General features: G+C 54.6%; 2 protein-coding genes across 2 annotated transcripts; both read right to left on the reverse strand.

The window, feature by feature from the left end:
• Positions 1–5672: 5672 nt before the first annotated feature.
• LOC142091714 (feather keratin Cos2-3-like) lies at positions 5673–6041 on the reverse strand. The gene has a single exon (XM_075171093.1). It carries the CDS (start codon positions 6039–6041, stop codon positions 5736–5738), a length of 306 nt encoding a protein of 101 aa, XP_075027194.1. The 3' UTR covers positions 5673–5735.
• Positions 6042–10037: 3996 nt separating this feature from the next.
• LOC142091719 (feather keratin Cos1-1/Cos1-3/Cos2-1-like) lies at positions 10038–11388 on the reverse strand. The gene is made up of 2 exons (XM_075171099.1): positions 11176–11388; positions 10038–10796 (listed from the first exon to the last, which is right to left on the reverse strand). The coding sequence occupies exons 1-2, from the start codon at positions 11242–11244 to the stop codon at positions 10461–10463; spliced, it is 405 nt and encodes a 134-aa protein (XP_075027200.1). The 5' UTR covers positions 11245–11388; the 3' UTR covers positions 10038–10460.
• Positions 11389–12486: the final 1098 nt, after the last annotated feature.

Here is a 12486-nt window from a genome sequence, read left to right on the forward strand (position 1 = left end):
TGTCATGACGAGAACATGCAAAACCCAGCACAGGACAGAGCCAATATCAGCTGAGATGTCCATCAAGGAGAGATCTCGCTTTGAAGAGGAGGAGAAGGGGCTTCAGACTCACCTGTTTCCCAAGGAGAAGGGAGCAAGAGAAGGGGATGAGAGAGCACGGACTTGGGCTGGCTTTTATACCTGCCCTTCATTGCCAAAGAGGCAGAGGCACCCTTTGCAGAGGTAACAATTTTCTGAGAAGCTCATCTTGAATGCAAACCATGGCAGCTAATGATATGGGCTGTGCTTTGGTTTCCAACACTGTTGCCTTTTCATTTCCAGGTTTGTGCCATGCCCATTCTCCAATGAAGTCTTCTTCTGAGCACTCACATGAAAGGCCCCAGGATTTGGAGGGCAGGAATGCAGCAGTGCAGGCAGAAGACTCAGCTCAAGAGCTGGAGGGGTCCAGAGCAGGCAAGTGATGTCAGCCTGGGTCATTCTGGTGGGGCTGTTTGAAGTGGTGTTCTCAGGAAGAAGGTCCAGTATTCCTCAGCTGGATGCCATGGGCTCCCACGCATGAGGACGTGCCATGCCCTTGTCTTTCCCTCCCTCCTCATCTTACCCCCATGGTCATTTCTTGTTGCCTCCCCAGGTGTGTGCCTTGTGCTCCTAGGTATTGACCCTACCCTGCCTAACACTGCCCAGTCCCCAGGGGTCCTCAGCAGAGTGCATGGTTCGTTGTCTTCCTTGTGTGTTCTTTACTTGTGTGGACTTGTAAGCAGCCACGTGTGTGAGGATGCTCTGGGAGCACAAATTTGTGCAGGATTCCATGCCAGTGTGCATGAGCCTGTGTGTGTGTGTCCTTGTGTGTCACTCATGAGGGGGGAATGTGCTGCCCATGGCAGGGACACTCTCCACTGCTCTTTCCATGAGCACCACAGAGCAGCAGTTTCCCAGGGTCAGAAGGAGCCTGAGTGCAGCCAAATGGTGATGGCACCAGCCTGCTACAGATCTGTCCAGGGAAGAGGCCCTGAAATGCAACCCCGGTCTCCTGAGCCCACCTTTTCCTGCCCCTGCAGAGCTCACGCACTGCCGCTGCCTATTTCAGGCCCCAACAAGGATGGTTTCACTCCAGTTTGGATCTTTAGTTTAATTCAGTGTAACGATATTGGAAGTGTCTCAGCATGGCTGGCAGTCCCCCCTCCTTGCCTCTCCAGGCCAATACACAGCTGCCCTGGAGAGCAGCACTAGAGAGTTGAAAAGGGTGGGCTTTGCTTTATGGGCAAGGAGAAAGGTTGAGGAATGATGCCGACCATCTGCTGGCCTTCCCTGAGTGGATCTGCTTCCAATGCAGTGTTGGGGTTGTCTGGGTGTCTGGGACACAGGCCCCCCCTGTATCCAAGCCACTGTCAAATGTACTTGTGCAGCTCATTGACCTGGTGGTGTGTGAGGCAGGGACTGAGACCTTGGATCAAACAGGTACTGAATGAAAGGAACATGAAGCCTGACATCACTGTGCTGGGAGTGGAAGAACAGACTCAATGGCTTGCACAGGAAAGCCAGAGAACTGATGACTGCTTTGGACTTGAGCCCACAAGGACCTTCATGCCCCACATTGGAATCTCAGTTCGACTACCCAGCAACTGCCCCTGGGAGGGAAAGGACATTGGATTCAAGACCGCATCCCCCAAAGCCAGCTGCTGTCCAACAGGGGTGTCCACTATAGACCCTCTTTCTGACGTGGGCTGTGCATCTTCCCTCCTGAATGTCTGTCAGCCTGAGCTCAGGTCCTACTTGCAGGCAGTGGACCCAAGGGTTTCCCCCCTTCCCTTAGGGACCTTAGGTGACATCAGTGCCAGGGAGCTCTGTTGGGAGAGCTCAGCCAGGGCTAATTCCCCTCTCCATGGAGCTGCTGCTGAGCTGAGGCTCCAGTATAGCCAAAGGCCAACCTCATTGCTTTCTCAGGAGGTAACGGGCACTGTGGAGAAGGGAAGGGCGGGGAAGTGTGTACCTGGCGTTTAAAAGGACCTTTGACACCCTCTCCTGTACTTCCTGAGGATGAATGGGTTCATTAGGAGGCTGATAAGCCTGGTAGTCCAGGCTGAAATAATTGCCTGGACTACCAGGCTCTAAGAGTTGTGACCATGAAGAAATAGGCTGAGTCGAACCTCATGAAGGTCAAAAAGAGCAAGGGCAAGGTTTGCGTCTGGGCTAGAAAACAGACCATGCAGTCACACATGTTGGGGAGTCACTGTCTAGGAAGCAGATCCACAGAAAAGGCTGTGTGGTTTTAGGAGATCCTTAGCTGAACCTAAGAGAGCAGCGTGCCCTTTTGGCAAAGAAGACCAACCGCATCCTGAGCTGTGACAGCCAAAGTGTTGCCAGCAGGTGCAGGAAGGTGTCCCTGCCCCTCTCGTCCTTGTGAGACCACATCTGGAGTACTGCTTCCACATTGGGGTTTTCAGGTTGAAGACATACTGAAGCAAGTCCAACAATGGCCACCAAGGGGGTTAGGGCACTGTCAAACATGGCAAGTGAGGAGAAGCTGAGAGAACTGGGCCTGCCCATCTTGGAGAAGAGATGTCTCAGGGAAGACCTTCTTGCTTTCTACAACTACTTAATCAGAGGAGGCAGAGAAGATGGAACAAGACACTGGAAGTGCTCAACAATACGAGCAGAGGCAAAGGACAAGCAACTGGGACATGGAGAAATCCGATTAAGCAACAGGCTAAAAGAACTAAGAACTGGAACGAGATTCCCAGGGATGTCGTGCAATGTCCATCCTGGGAGGTGTTCAAGAATGGACTGAAATGGATCTTGAGCAACCTGGTCTACTGGGATGTGTTGTGAGCAGGGGGTTGATCTAGATGACCTCTGGAGGTCCCTTCTCACCTATATTCTGACTGTGTAATTCCCACCTTATTCCTGCCCTCCCTGACCCCTGCACACCCATGGGCACATGTGTCCTCACACCGCCTTTGCCTCAACACAACTTCTAGGCGTTGTGCTGGGACTGCAGAGGGGCAGCTGAAGGGAGGCTCTCACCCTCCTCACTGCCACAGCAGGATACCAGTGGCTGCTCTTTCCAGCCCCTGAGCTCAGAGACAGCTCTGGGAAGCTGGTCCATCTGGGCCAGGGCCCTGCTGCTGCCCCGGGCTGCCCCCGGCGCTGTGCAGCCTTATTCTTGCTGGGGAGTCCTTGCTGGAGGAGGGGAGAGCCCATTCCCTGGGAGAGCAACTTGTGCCCCTGCAGAGCCACTGAGCCCTCTCAGCCCGGGCGAGACCTGAGCGGCGCCGGCGCAGGGCTCAGCCCCGGGGCAGAGCTGGCGGCGGCGGAGAGGAGAGGAGGCGCCGGAGAGGAGGCGCCGCGGCCGGAGCAGAGAGCCGGGACTGGCGGGGGGCACATCTGGCACATCTGGCACATCTGGCGGGGGGCTGGCAGCTGGTCATGGGCACATCTACTCATCCGTTCCCATCCAGCTCTGTCTCACTGCCGCTCTTCCTAACCATTTCTCTGATAAAATCAGAACTGGGTGTCCTTCGGTGATCTTTGTCGTTTCCTTCTCCTTTCTCGGTAGTGGCTGCGGGCAGAGCCCAAGTGCAGCAGGAGCCATTGGCAGAGACCACCGAGGGCCCGGTATCACCATCAACTGCTCACATCCCAACATACAGTCTTATGACTTCATCCTCTGGTACCGTCATCTCCCAGGCCGGGGTCCCGAACTCCTCATGAGCAGTTTTAAAGGGTCCAAGGAGCTGCAGGAGCCGCCGGGGCGGCTGTTGGTGGCGGCAGACCGCCGATCCAGCGCCCTGTGGCTCGCCCGACCCCGGCGCGGGGATGCAGCAGTGTATTACTGCACCGTGGGAGACACGGGGAGAGGAGCTGGGGCTGCGGCAGGGCACGAACGACTTCGGGCAGGGCCGGGCGTGTGTGTCAGGGGCGGGGGGATAGCCCCACCCTCCCCAGCACCCCACCTCCCCATCATGCCCTGCCCAGCCCCAGGCCCCAGGCAGTTCCCCCGACCGACCAGCACCAGCATTGGCGTCGGTACCGGCACCAGCATTGGGTCTGCTTAGGCCTCACAGCCTCTGCGGCCCATAGCCCCGGGAGGTTGCCCAACATGGGAAAATATCATAAAACAGTATTACACAGTGCCGCAAAATGATAACCGTGACCCAGCTCCAAGCGGTGATAAACAGCACAACAGGGAACATATACTACACGTAAGGTATTACAGAACACAACGTTGAGAGCCAGCCCGACAACTTTGAGAGCCAATAAATCAACATTGTGACCAGTGACTATTAAACCAATATGATGAATGCTTATAACAAATTTGCCTTAACATGCTCTGGTCAGATCTGTCGTCATCTCAACGCTTCGTGCCGCTCGTTGGGCGCCCGCACATGTGCACACTGACACCACACACACTTACTTTCTCACCAGCAAAAATGTGCGTGTACACAAACACATGCACAGACACACACAGAAATGCACTTGTTCACACACACGATCACAGACACTCACTGTCACAGGTGAGTTTGCAAATGAACATGCAAATGTCAACACACAGGCACAAACATGCCCACAGGCCCAGGCAGATGCATATGCACATGAGGAAGCACAGCCTCTCCCCACACTCTGAGAACCAGGAGGCCACCGGCCAGGTCTCTGCCTCTGTGCCCCTGACAGCTTTAGGCAAGTCCTTGAAAGCCCAGTGCCAAGAAGGTAAAATCAGGCGCCAGCCATGCCTGGTGCATTTAATGACAGCAGAGGGCTGTTGGGCTCGAGAACAGTGGAATTCTGGCACTGCCTGACACAGGGCTCATTGCAGCTGTTGGCCAGCGGTGTTGGGCCACAGGGCAGGCACGGTAGGCATTGGTCGTAGCAGGACATTCTGTAAGGGGCTGGAGGTGCACCTGGGAGAGAGGGTCAGGAAGAATCAGAATCCAAAGCAAGAGGAACTTCCTTCAGCACAAGCTTGTGAGTTGCTGAGCTCTCAGTGGCTCCCTAGGCTCCTCTCTAGGGGATAGCAGTGGACAACCTCCCCATCTGCAGGACAGGCTCTGAGGCCAAGAGGCCATATCTGAGCAGAGATGCTGGAATGTAGGGCCTGAACAGCACTGGTTTGGAGGAGCTGAGTGTGTCTTCCTCACCTCCAAGAGACAGTGCCTGGAAGGGACTCATTGCCCTCTGTCCCATCTTCCCATTCCTCTGGGAATGATGAAAAGTCCACTTGTGTCCTCACCTTCACCCCAAACTACCAAAGCCAACACATTTCATCCTCCACAACACGAGACAATGTCCACCAAGAAAAGGATTATGTGGAGGCAGAGGCTGGGATGCAGAAAAATTTAATGACTCTGAAGAAGGCAACGAGTTCACTTGCAGAGGAAGCGGCCAGAGCAGGGAGAGCACCACAGGCTGCAGAAAGTCTGTGCCCAACACGCACACTGGAGATCCCACAGGCCATCCATCTGCCTGCCGCACAGAGGGAGAGGGGCCAGCAGATACCTCAGGTTGGCTCTGGGGTTCTTATGGCCCAGAAGAATAGAAGACAAGAAAGAGATGGGAGAGAGTGGAAGGGAAGGAAGTCAGACTTTGGCCATGTTTTCAGAGAGCCCCAGCTGCCCTCCTTTAGAAGGGCAGCACTGGAATCTCAGGCTCTCTGAAATGGATGGCCGGGAGCTCTGTCCTCAGTCTGGCATCAGCTGTTGGTTTCCTGGGGATCCTTGTCCGGGCTGTCACCAGTGGCTTTAGCAGGGGGGACACCTTCTGCCATAGTAGTGGCTGGAAATGCCAGAGAGGTCACAGCACCCAGAGGTGATGGGCACTCCATCACAGCTGAGGATGCTGCCAACAGCAGCGGAGGTGGAGGATCCCACAACGGTGTTCTGCGGGTAGGAACTGAGGATGGGGCCAGGCAGGGTCACCACCACGGGGGAGGGCTCGATGACGACGGTGGAGTTCTGGCACTGCCTGACACAGGGCTCATTGCAGCTGTTGGCCAGCGGGGTTGGGCCGCAGGGCCGGCACGGCAGGCATTGGTCGTAGCAGGACATTCTGTAAGGATCTGGAGGTGCACCTGGGAGAGAGGGTCAGGAAGAATCAGAACACAGGCACAGGTAAGGACCATCCCACCACAAGTCGGTCAGCCTGCCATGAGTGTTTCAAAGGCACCTGCTGAGCCAGGAGGTAGAAACTGGGCAGTGAGGCCAAAGGGTTTCTTGGCCTCATCCTGACACAGTACTGCAAAGTGTTGCCAGGCCCAAAGAGGCTGCTGACTATCTCCTAAAAGAAGCGCCCTCTCCGCCAAGTTCTGGACACTCTCTGAGTCAGAAGAGCAACACCATGACCCAGCATAGGATGGAGGAGCACGCATCTCATGAACAGAAAAAGGTTGTGGGGAAAAGGCATCAGACTCACCTGGTTCCCAAGGAGAAGGAGGCGAGAGAAGTGGATGAGACAGCGAGGAGTTGGGCTGGCTTTTATGGTGGCCCTGACCTGCCCCAGGCCCAGACGTAGCTTCTGTGGAAGCGGTAATTTTCTAAGGTTCCCATGATGAATGGAAAACATCCCAGCTATTGACATGGGCTGCGTGGTTGTTTTCCCTGGTGCCGCCTTTTCATTTCCTGCCTTATGCCATACTCATTCCCTCATGGAGAACCTCTGAGTGCTGGGTTTGAGAGGCTCCAGGATTTATGGGGCAGGAATGTGTCAGTGCCTGCAGAAGACTCAGCTCAAGTGCTGCATGGGTGTAGCGCAGCCAAGGGATGTGGGCCTGGGGCACACTGGTGGGGTTGCCTGCGGCCGCGTGGACAGGAAGGGGCCCTGCAATCCTTGGCTGGTTACCCAAGGGCTTCCTTGCGTGCGGACGTGCCATGTCTTTCTCTTTCTCTCCCTCCCAACAGGGTCACTCCAATGATCACTTGTAGGGTGCGGGGGGGATGCACTGCTGGCTTTCGTAGACTTTTAATCTTTTACCCAGGGTTGTAAGCAGACTTCCCCAGACTTTGGATATCGAGGGCTGCAAAGGTGAGTTCCTTCATTATTTCAGCGCTGCTCAAAATCAAATTTATGTGGGCCCTCCTCTACCACTGGGATGTTATGGGGTGGACAGCATGATGCTTGAAAAGAAAAATCACTTCTTGGCATGGCACACAGACAATCGAGGGAAGACTTTTCCTTGCAAAACATCTGAGTTACCATGGCCTACAAGATGTTTAAAAATTTTGAGAGAGGTCTCCAGTTTGCTTAAGTATTGCCTACCTGATCTTCTCCTGGCAAGAGAACATCTCCCTTGCTCTAGATTTCCTCCCTGGTTTCAAGGACCTAGGATTCCTAAAGATTGATCATGCTCATAGAGATTGAGGCAAAGAAGGCATTCACACCTCAGCCTTTTGCAAGTCCTGTGTTGTCAGGCTGTGTGGCATCAGAGAAGGCCCACTCATTCAGCTGTGGGACCACATTTCCCCTGGCCTTCCTTTTGTCACCTGTGTCCTTACAGATTCCCTTCTTGTGGCCATTGACATCCCTCGCCAGAGTCAGTTCCATGTGGGCTTTGGCTTCCTAACCTCATCCCTGCATGCTTGGACAGCATCTCTCTATTCCTCCCAGTTTATCTGTTCTTGCTTCCACCTCCTGTATGCTTCCTTCTTGTCTTTTGGTTTTGCCAGGAGCTCCTTGTCCATCCACGCTGGCCTCCAGGCATGCTTGCCTGACTTCCTCCTCATTGGGATGGTTTGCTTTTGAGCTTGGAGGAGGTGGTCCCTGGATATTTGCCAAGTTTCTTGGGCCCCTCTTGCCTCCAGCGCCATATGCCAGGGACTCTCCCAAGCAGCCTTTTAAAGAGAACAAAGTCTGCTCTCCTGAAATCCAGGGTGGTAAGCTTGCTATTTACCTGCCTTACTCCCCTCCGGAACTCCACCATTTCATGGTCACTGCAGCCAGGCTGCCTTTGATCTTCACAGCCCCAACGAGACCTCCCTTCTTGGTGCATATGAGGTCCAGAAGAACCCTTGTCCTCATTGGATCCTCTATCACTTGGGTGATGAAGTTGTCATCCATGCACTGCAGGAACCTCCTGGCTTGCTTATGGCCTGCTGTGTTGTCCCTCCAGCAGATATTGTGGTGGTTGAAGTTCCCCAGGAGGACCAGGGCCTGTGAATGTGTGGCTGCTCCTATCTGCCTGTAGAGGGCCTCATCCGCTGGTTCTGTCTGGTCAGGTGACCTGTAGCAGACACCCACTGCAATGTCACCCTTACCTGTCTTCTCTTTCTGCCTGCAAGTCAGCTGGAGCAGCTATGGGTGCTGCCATTACCCACTGAGGGAAAACATGAGGGCTGATACAGTCTACTCTTTGGATGCTGAAACGAGGGACATTCTCCAGGAAGCAGGTTTGGTGGCCTGCAAGCAAGCAAAGGGGTGTACGGCTGCTCTTCAAAAGTGCTCATCCCATGAGAAGCAGAGCGATCAGAAAAGGGGGAAAATAACTCCTGCTTTTCCAGGAGAAAAGAAGTCAGAGGCAGAAAAGCCGCTGCAGACTCCTGAGGACTTCAGCCCATTTATGAAAATTGCTACAAGAGATGCTGGTCTGGGTCTTCTGAAAGATATTTTGAGCAGCTGTGGTCATGGGGAAAGCACCATCTTCATATTTTACAAAACGCATCAGCATCGAGACCCTTTGCCAGGGGCCAAGCCAGAGCTGGGACCCATGGTTGCATTGGGTCTAGGTGGCCTTGGTCCTGATGGTCATTGTCCCTGTGTTGCCTCCTGACTCAGCACTGATTCCCACAGAACCTGGGCTGAGGAGACGTGCACTCCCATCCTCACGCCATGCAGGAATCCCTCTGTCCTCCATCCTGGTGCTGTGGTGCTGGCGGTGTGTGGAGTCTGTGTGAGGGCAAACCCCCACACCACAGGGTCCCAGACTCTGCAGATGTGGGAAGGACCCGGCCTGTGTGTGGGGAGCAGCGGTGGTGCACAGAGCACAAGGGCCACTTCAGCCCCAGGGCTCTGGGAGTGCTGAAGGAGCTTGGTGCCTGGGGGAAGGCACTCCAACATGTGCCCTATGGTTGGGCTGCTGCATGCCCTGTGCCATTCAGGGACAGCTCACGGATCCTGCTGAGTGCAGAATCAAACCCCACTGTCAGTGCCATGTCTCCGAGGAGCTGGGCGTATCTCCTCTCACACAGCACTTTTCTAAACCAGAGCTGTGTTGTGGCACTTGTGGGGCTGTAGGGTTCCTGGGCCTCAGGAAAGCTGTGCTTGAGGAAGAAAGGCAGCACAGAGCAGTGTTGCATGTTTGGGCACCAGTCACTGTCCTGGGCCTGCCTTCACTCCAGGGGGTGACAGGGGACTCCAGCGTGTGGCCTGCTGTAGCTGATACCAATACTAACTTGTCAACACCTCAGCCATCAGGTTGGAAATGGAAACAGGTGGGCCACGGCAGATGCTGTGCTGAAGGGTGATAGGGCTGCATGGGGAAGCTGTCCTTGCAGCCCATTGGCAATCGTGCTGGCCATGGCCCCTAGATCGGGTGATGGAGGGGAGGGACAGGTGGAGGAGGGACTGTGGGCCATCCCCAAGGCTATTTACCCATTCCCAATTCCAGCCATCCTTTGGCAATGTCTTTTTCTGAGTCTCCTTGCCCAGTACACCTCCAGCCAGAGCAAGAGGAGCACTCTTCCCCAAGAGCCTGTGGGACTGCTGACCTCCCCGGGACCTCCCACACGCCCACAGTTCCTCTCCTGAGGACAGCAGCTGTCAGGATTCCTCTTCACATGATGTGCTGCAGGGCCAAGGGGGTATTTCTGAGCAGAGACGCAGCAAGGCAAGGACCGATGGCCATTGGCTGTGACATGACTAGGGTTGTCTTCCTCAGCTTCAAGAGGCAGTGCCTGAAAGAGGACTCGCTGCAGTGTGTCCCACCCTCCAATACCTCTAGGAGTGATGAATGGTTCCCCTGTGCCCCCACCTCATTCCCCTCCAAAGCAATGGTTATCTTCATCAGCAGTCAGGATACAGATGGAAAGACCACCTAAGGGACACAGGCAGGGTTGCAGCAAATTTTTTAATGAATTTCAAGAGGGAAATGAGGTCACTCCAAGGGTGGGGAGGAGCAGGAGCAGCCAAGAATCTGTTCCCCTTTTCCTGTGGCTGAGTTCCCACAGGGCATCTGTCGACCTGCCCGGCAAAGGGCAAGCAGATCACTCCAGGCTGGTTTCCTGGGTCCTCCCAGCAGGTTTGATGGGAGCACAAGACAACAAAGAAAAGAGAGAAAAAGGGTGAGTGGAAGACAGGAAAGGTAGACATTGGCTGTGTTTTCCGAGAGCCCAGGCTGGCCCCTTCCAGTCTTGCCCTTGCAGGGCAAGCCAGAGATGGTCAGCTGCTCTTAAAACAGCAGCACAAAGTTTGATTCTCCATCCAGCAGCACGTTCTGAGTTCCTAGGTGTCCTTATCCGAGGCCATTGCCAGCATCTTTAGCAGGGGGGGCATCTGCTGCCACAGTAGCGGCTGGTAATGCAGGAGAGGTCACAGCACCCAGAGTTGATGGGCACTCCATCACAGCTGAGGATGCTGCCAACAGCAGCAGAGGTGGAGGATCCCACAATGGTGTTCTGTGGGTAGGAGCTGAGGATGGGGCCGGGCAGGGTCACCACCACAGGAGAGGGCTCGATGACGACGGTGGAGTTCTGGCACTGCCTGAAACAGGGCTCATTGCAGCTGTTGGCCAGCGGGGTTGGGCCGCAGGGCTGGCAGGGCAGGCACGGCTGGCACTGGTTGTAGCAGGACATGTCGCGGGGCCTGAGGTGCACCTGGGAGGGGGCAGGGAGGAAGCAAAACATGGGGATGCATGAGGAGCAGCCTGTCACCACACCATGAGGGAGCCAAAGAACATGCAGGGCTAGGAGGTGGAGGCTGTGCAGAGATGTACGAGGGCTTCTTGGGCTCGTCCTGCCAGGCTCTAAAAAGAGCCACCATCTCCTATTCAGTTACTGATTAGTCCCTGAGTCCAGAAGCCACCTCAGTACAGCCCCAGCCTCCCTCCATGCCTAACCTCCTTCCCGCTTCCCTCTCTCCTAACAAGCAGCCCCATGATCTGGCATAGAAGAAACCTGGTGTCAGCTGAGAGGTCCACTGAAGTGAGACCTCCTTTTCGAGAAAGCAGAGAAGGACAAGGGGCTTCAGACTCACCTGGTTCCCTCGGAGAAGGAGGCAAGAGAAGTGGATGAGCGAGTGAGGAGTTGGGCTGGCTTTTATCATGGACCTCTACTGCCCCAGGCTGCCAGAGGCATCCCTTGGAGAGGTGCTTATTTTCTGACAAGCTCATCGTGAATGCAAAACATCCCAGCTAATGCTATGGGCTGTGTTTTGGTTTCCTGAATCGCTGCCTTTTCATTTCCTGCTTTATGCCAGGCACATTCCCCAGTGGAGGCATCTTTTGTGTGACAGGATGAGAGGCCCAAGCATTTCCGGTTGCAAAACATGTCAGTGTGGGCAGAGGACTCATCTCACATGCTGGAGGAGTCCAGGAAAGGACACTCGAGATAAACTAAACAGGTGGCTTAAACGACACACATACACACACAAATTTAGACTTCTAGTCATCTAGAGTTAATTGAGAAGACTCAAGGCATCCAAACAGAAGGTGTCTACACTGTGCAGGGCCACCGCACAGGTGATGGACTTCACGGAGTCATCTTCTGCAAGTCCTGTGTCCAAGGGTTCAGCGTGGCTGAGGGAAGACTCATGTGCGCTCGGTGAGAGCGGGAGATGTAGCTGGTGAGAGTAAGGTGCCCCGCTTGAGCCCATCCACCCATCCACCCTGCTCTCTCTCTGACCCTGAGTACCGTGGACAGGGATATGGGCTTTAGCCTTGGGACGGAGGTGCTTGTAGGCTCTGGTGGGACAGCCTCTGGGTTCACTTCAGATCACATGATGAAGCAAGCCATGCACATGTTACTAGGTATGCAGGCCCTGCTGTGAGCTTATGCTAGCTGGGGAGTTCAGAGGCCACGACTGGTCAATTGCTGGATCAGTGTGTCCAGAAAGATGATTTGTCCCATTTACCGTGCACGTCTGCTTTGGGATGGGGTAAGTCCCGTCTGTGAGCTAATGTCTCTTCACTGAGTGTGGGAAGAGTCTGTAGAGTCTGTTAGAGGTGTAGGGTCCAGAGGAGGGCCATGAAAATGGTCAGAGCATTGGAACACCTCTCCTATGAAGAAAGGCTGAGAAGTGAGGTTGTTCAGCCTGGAGGGGAGAAGGCTCTGGGGGGACCTTCTTGCGGTCTTCCAGTATCTAAAGGGGCATTTTAAGAAAGAGAGAGAAATGTGTTTTATCATGGCCTGTAGTGGCAGGACAAGGGGCAATGGCTTTAAACTGAAAGAGTGTAGACTTTGGTTGGACATAAGGAAGGAATTTTTTACAATGAGGGTGGTGAGACACTGGAAGAGGTTGGCCAGAGATGTTGCAGATGCCCCACCACTGGAAGAGTTCAAGGTCAGG

Source organism: Calonectris borealis, chromosome 22 (assembly GCF_964195595.1).
Source record: "Calonectris borealis chromosome 22, bCalBor7.hap1.2, whole genome shotgun sequence".
NCBI classification, from domain to species: Eukaryota; Metazoa; Chordata; class Aves; order Procellariiformes; family Procellariidae; genus Calonectris; species Calonectris borealis.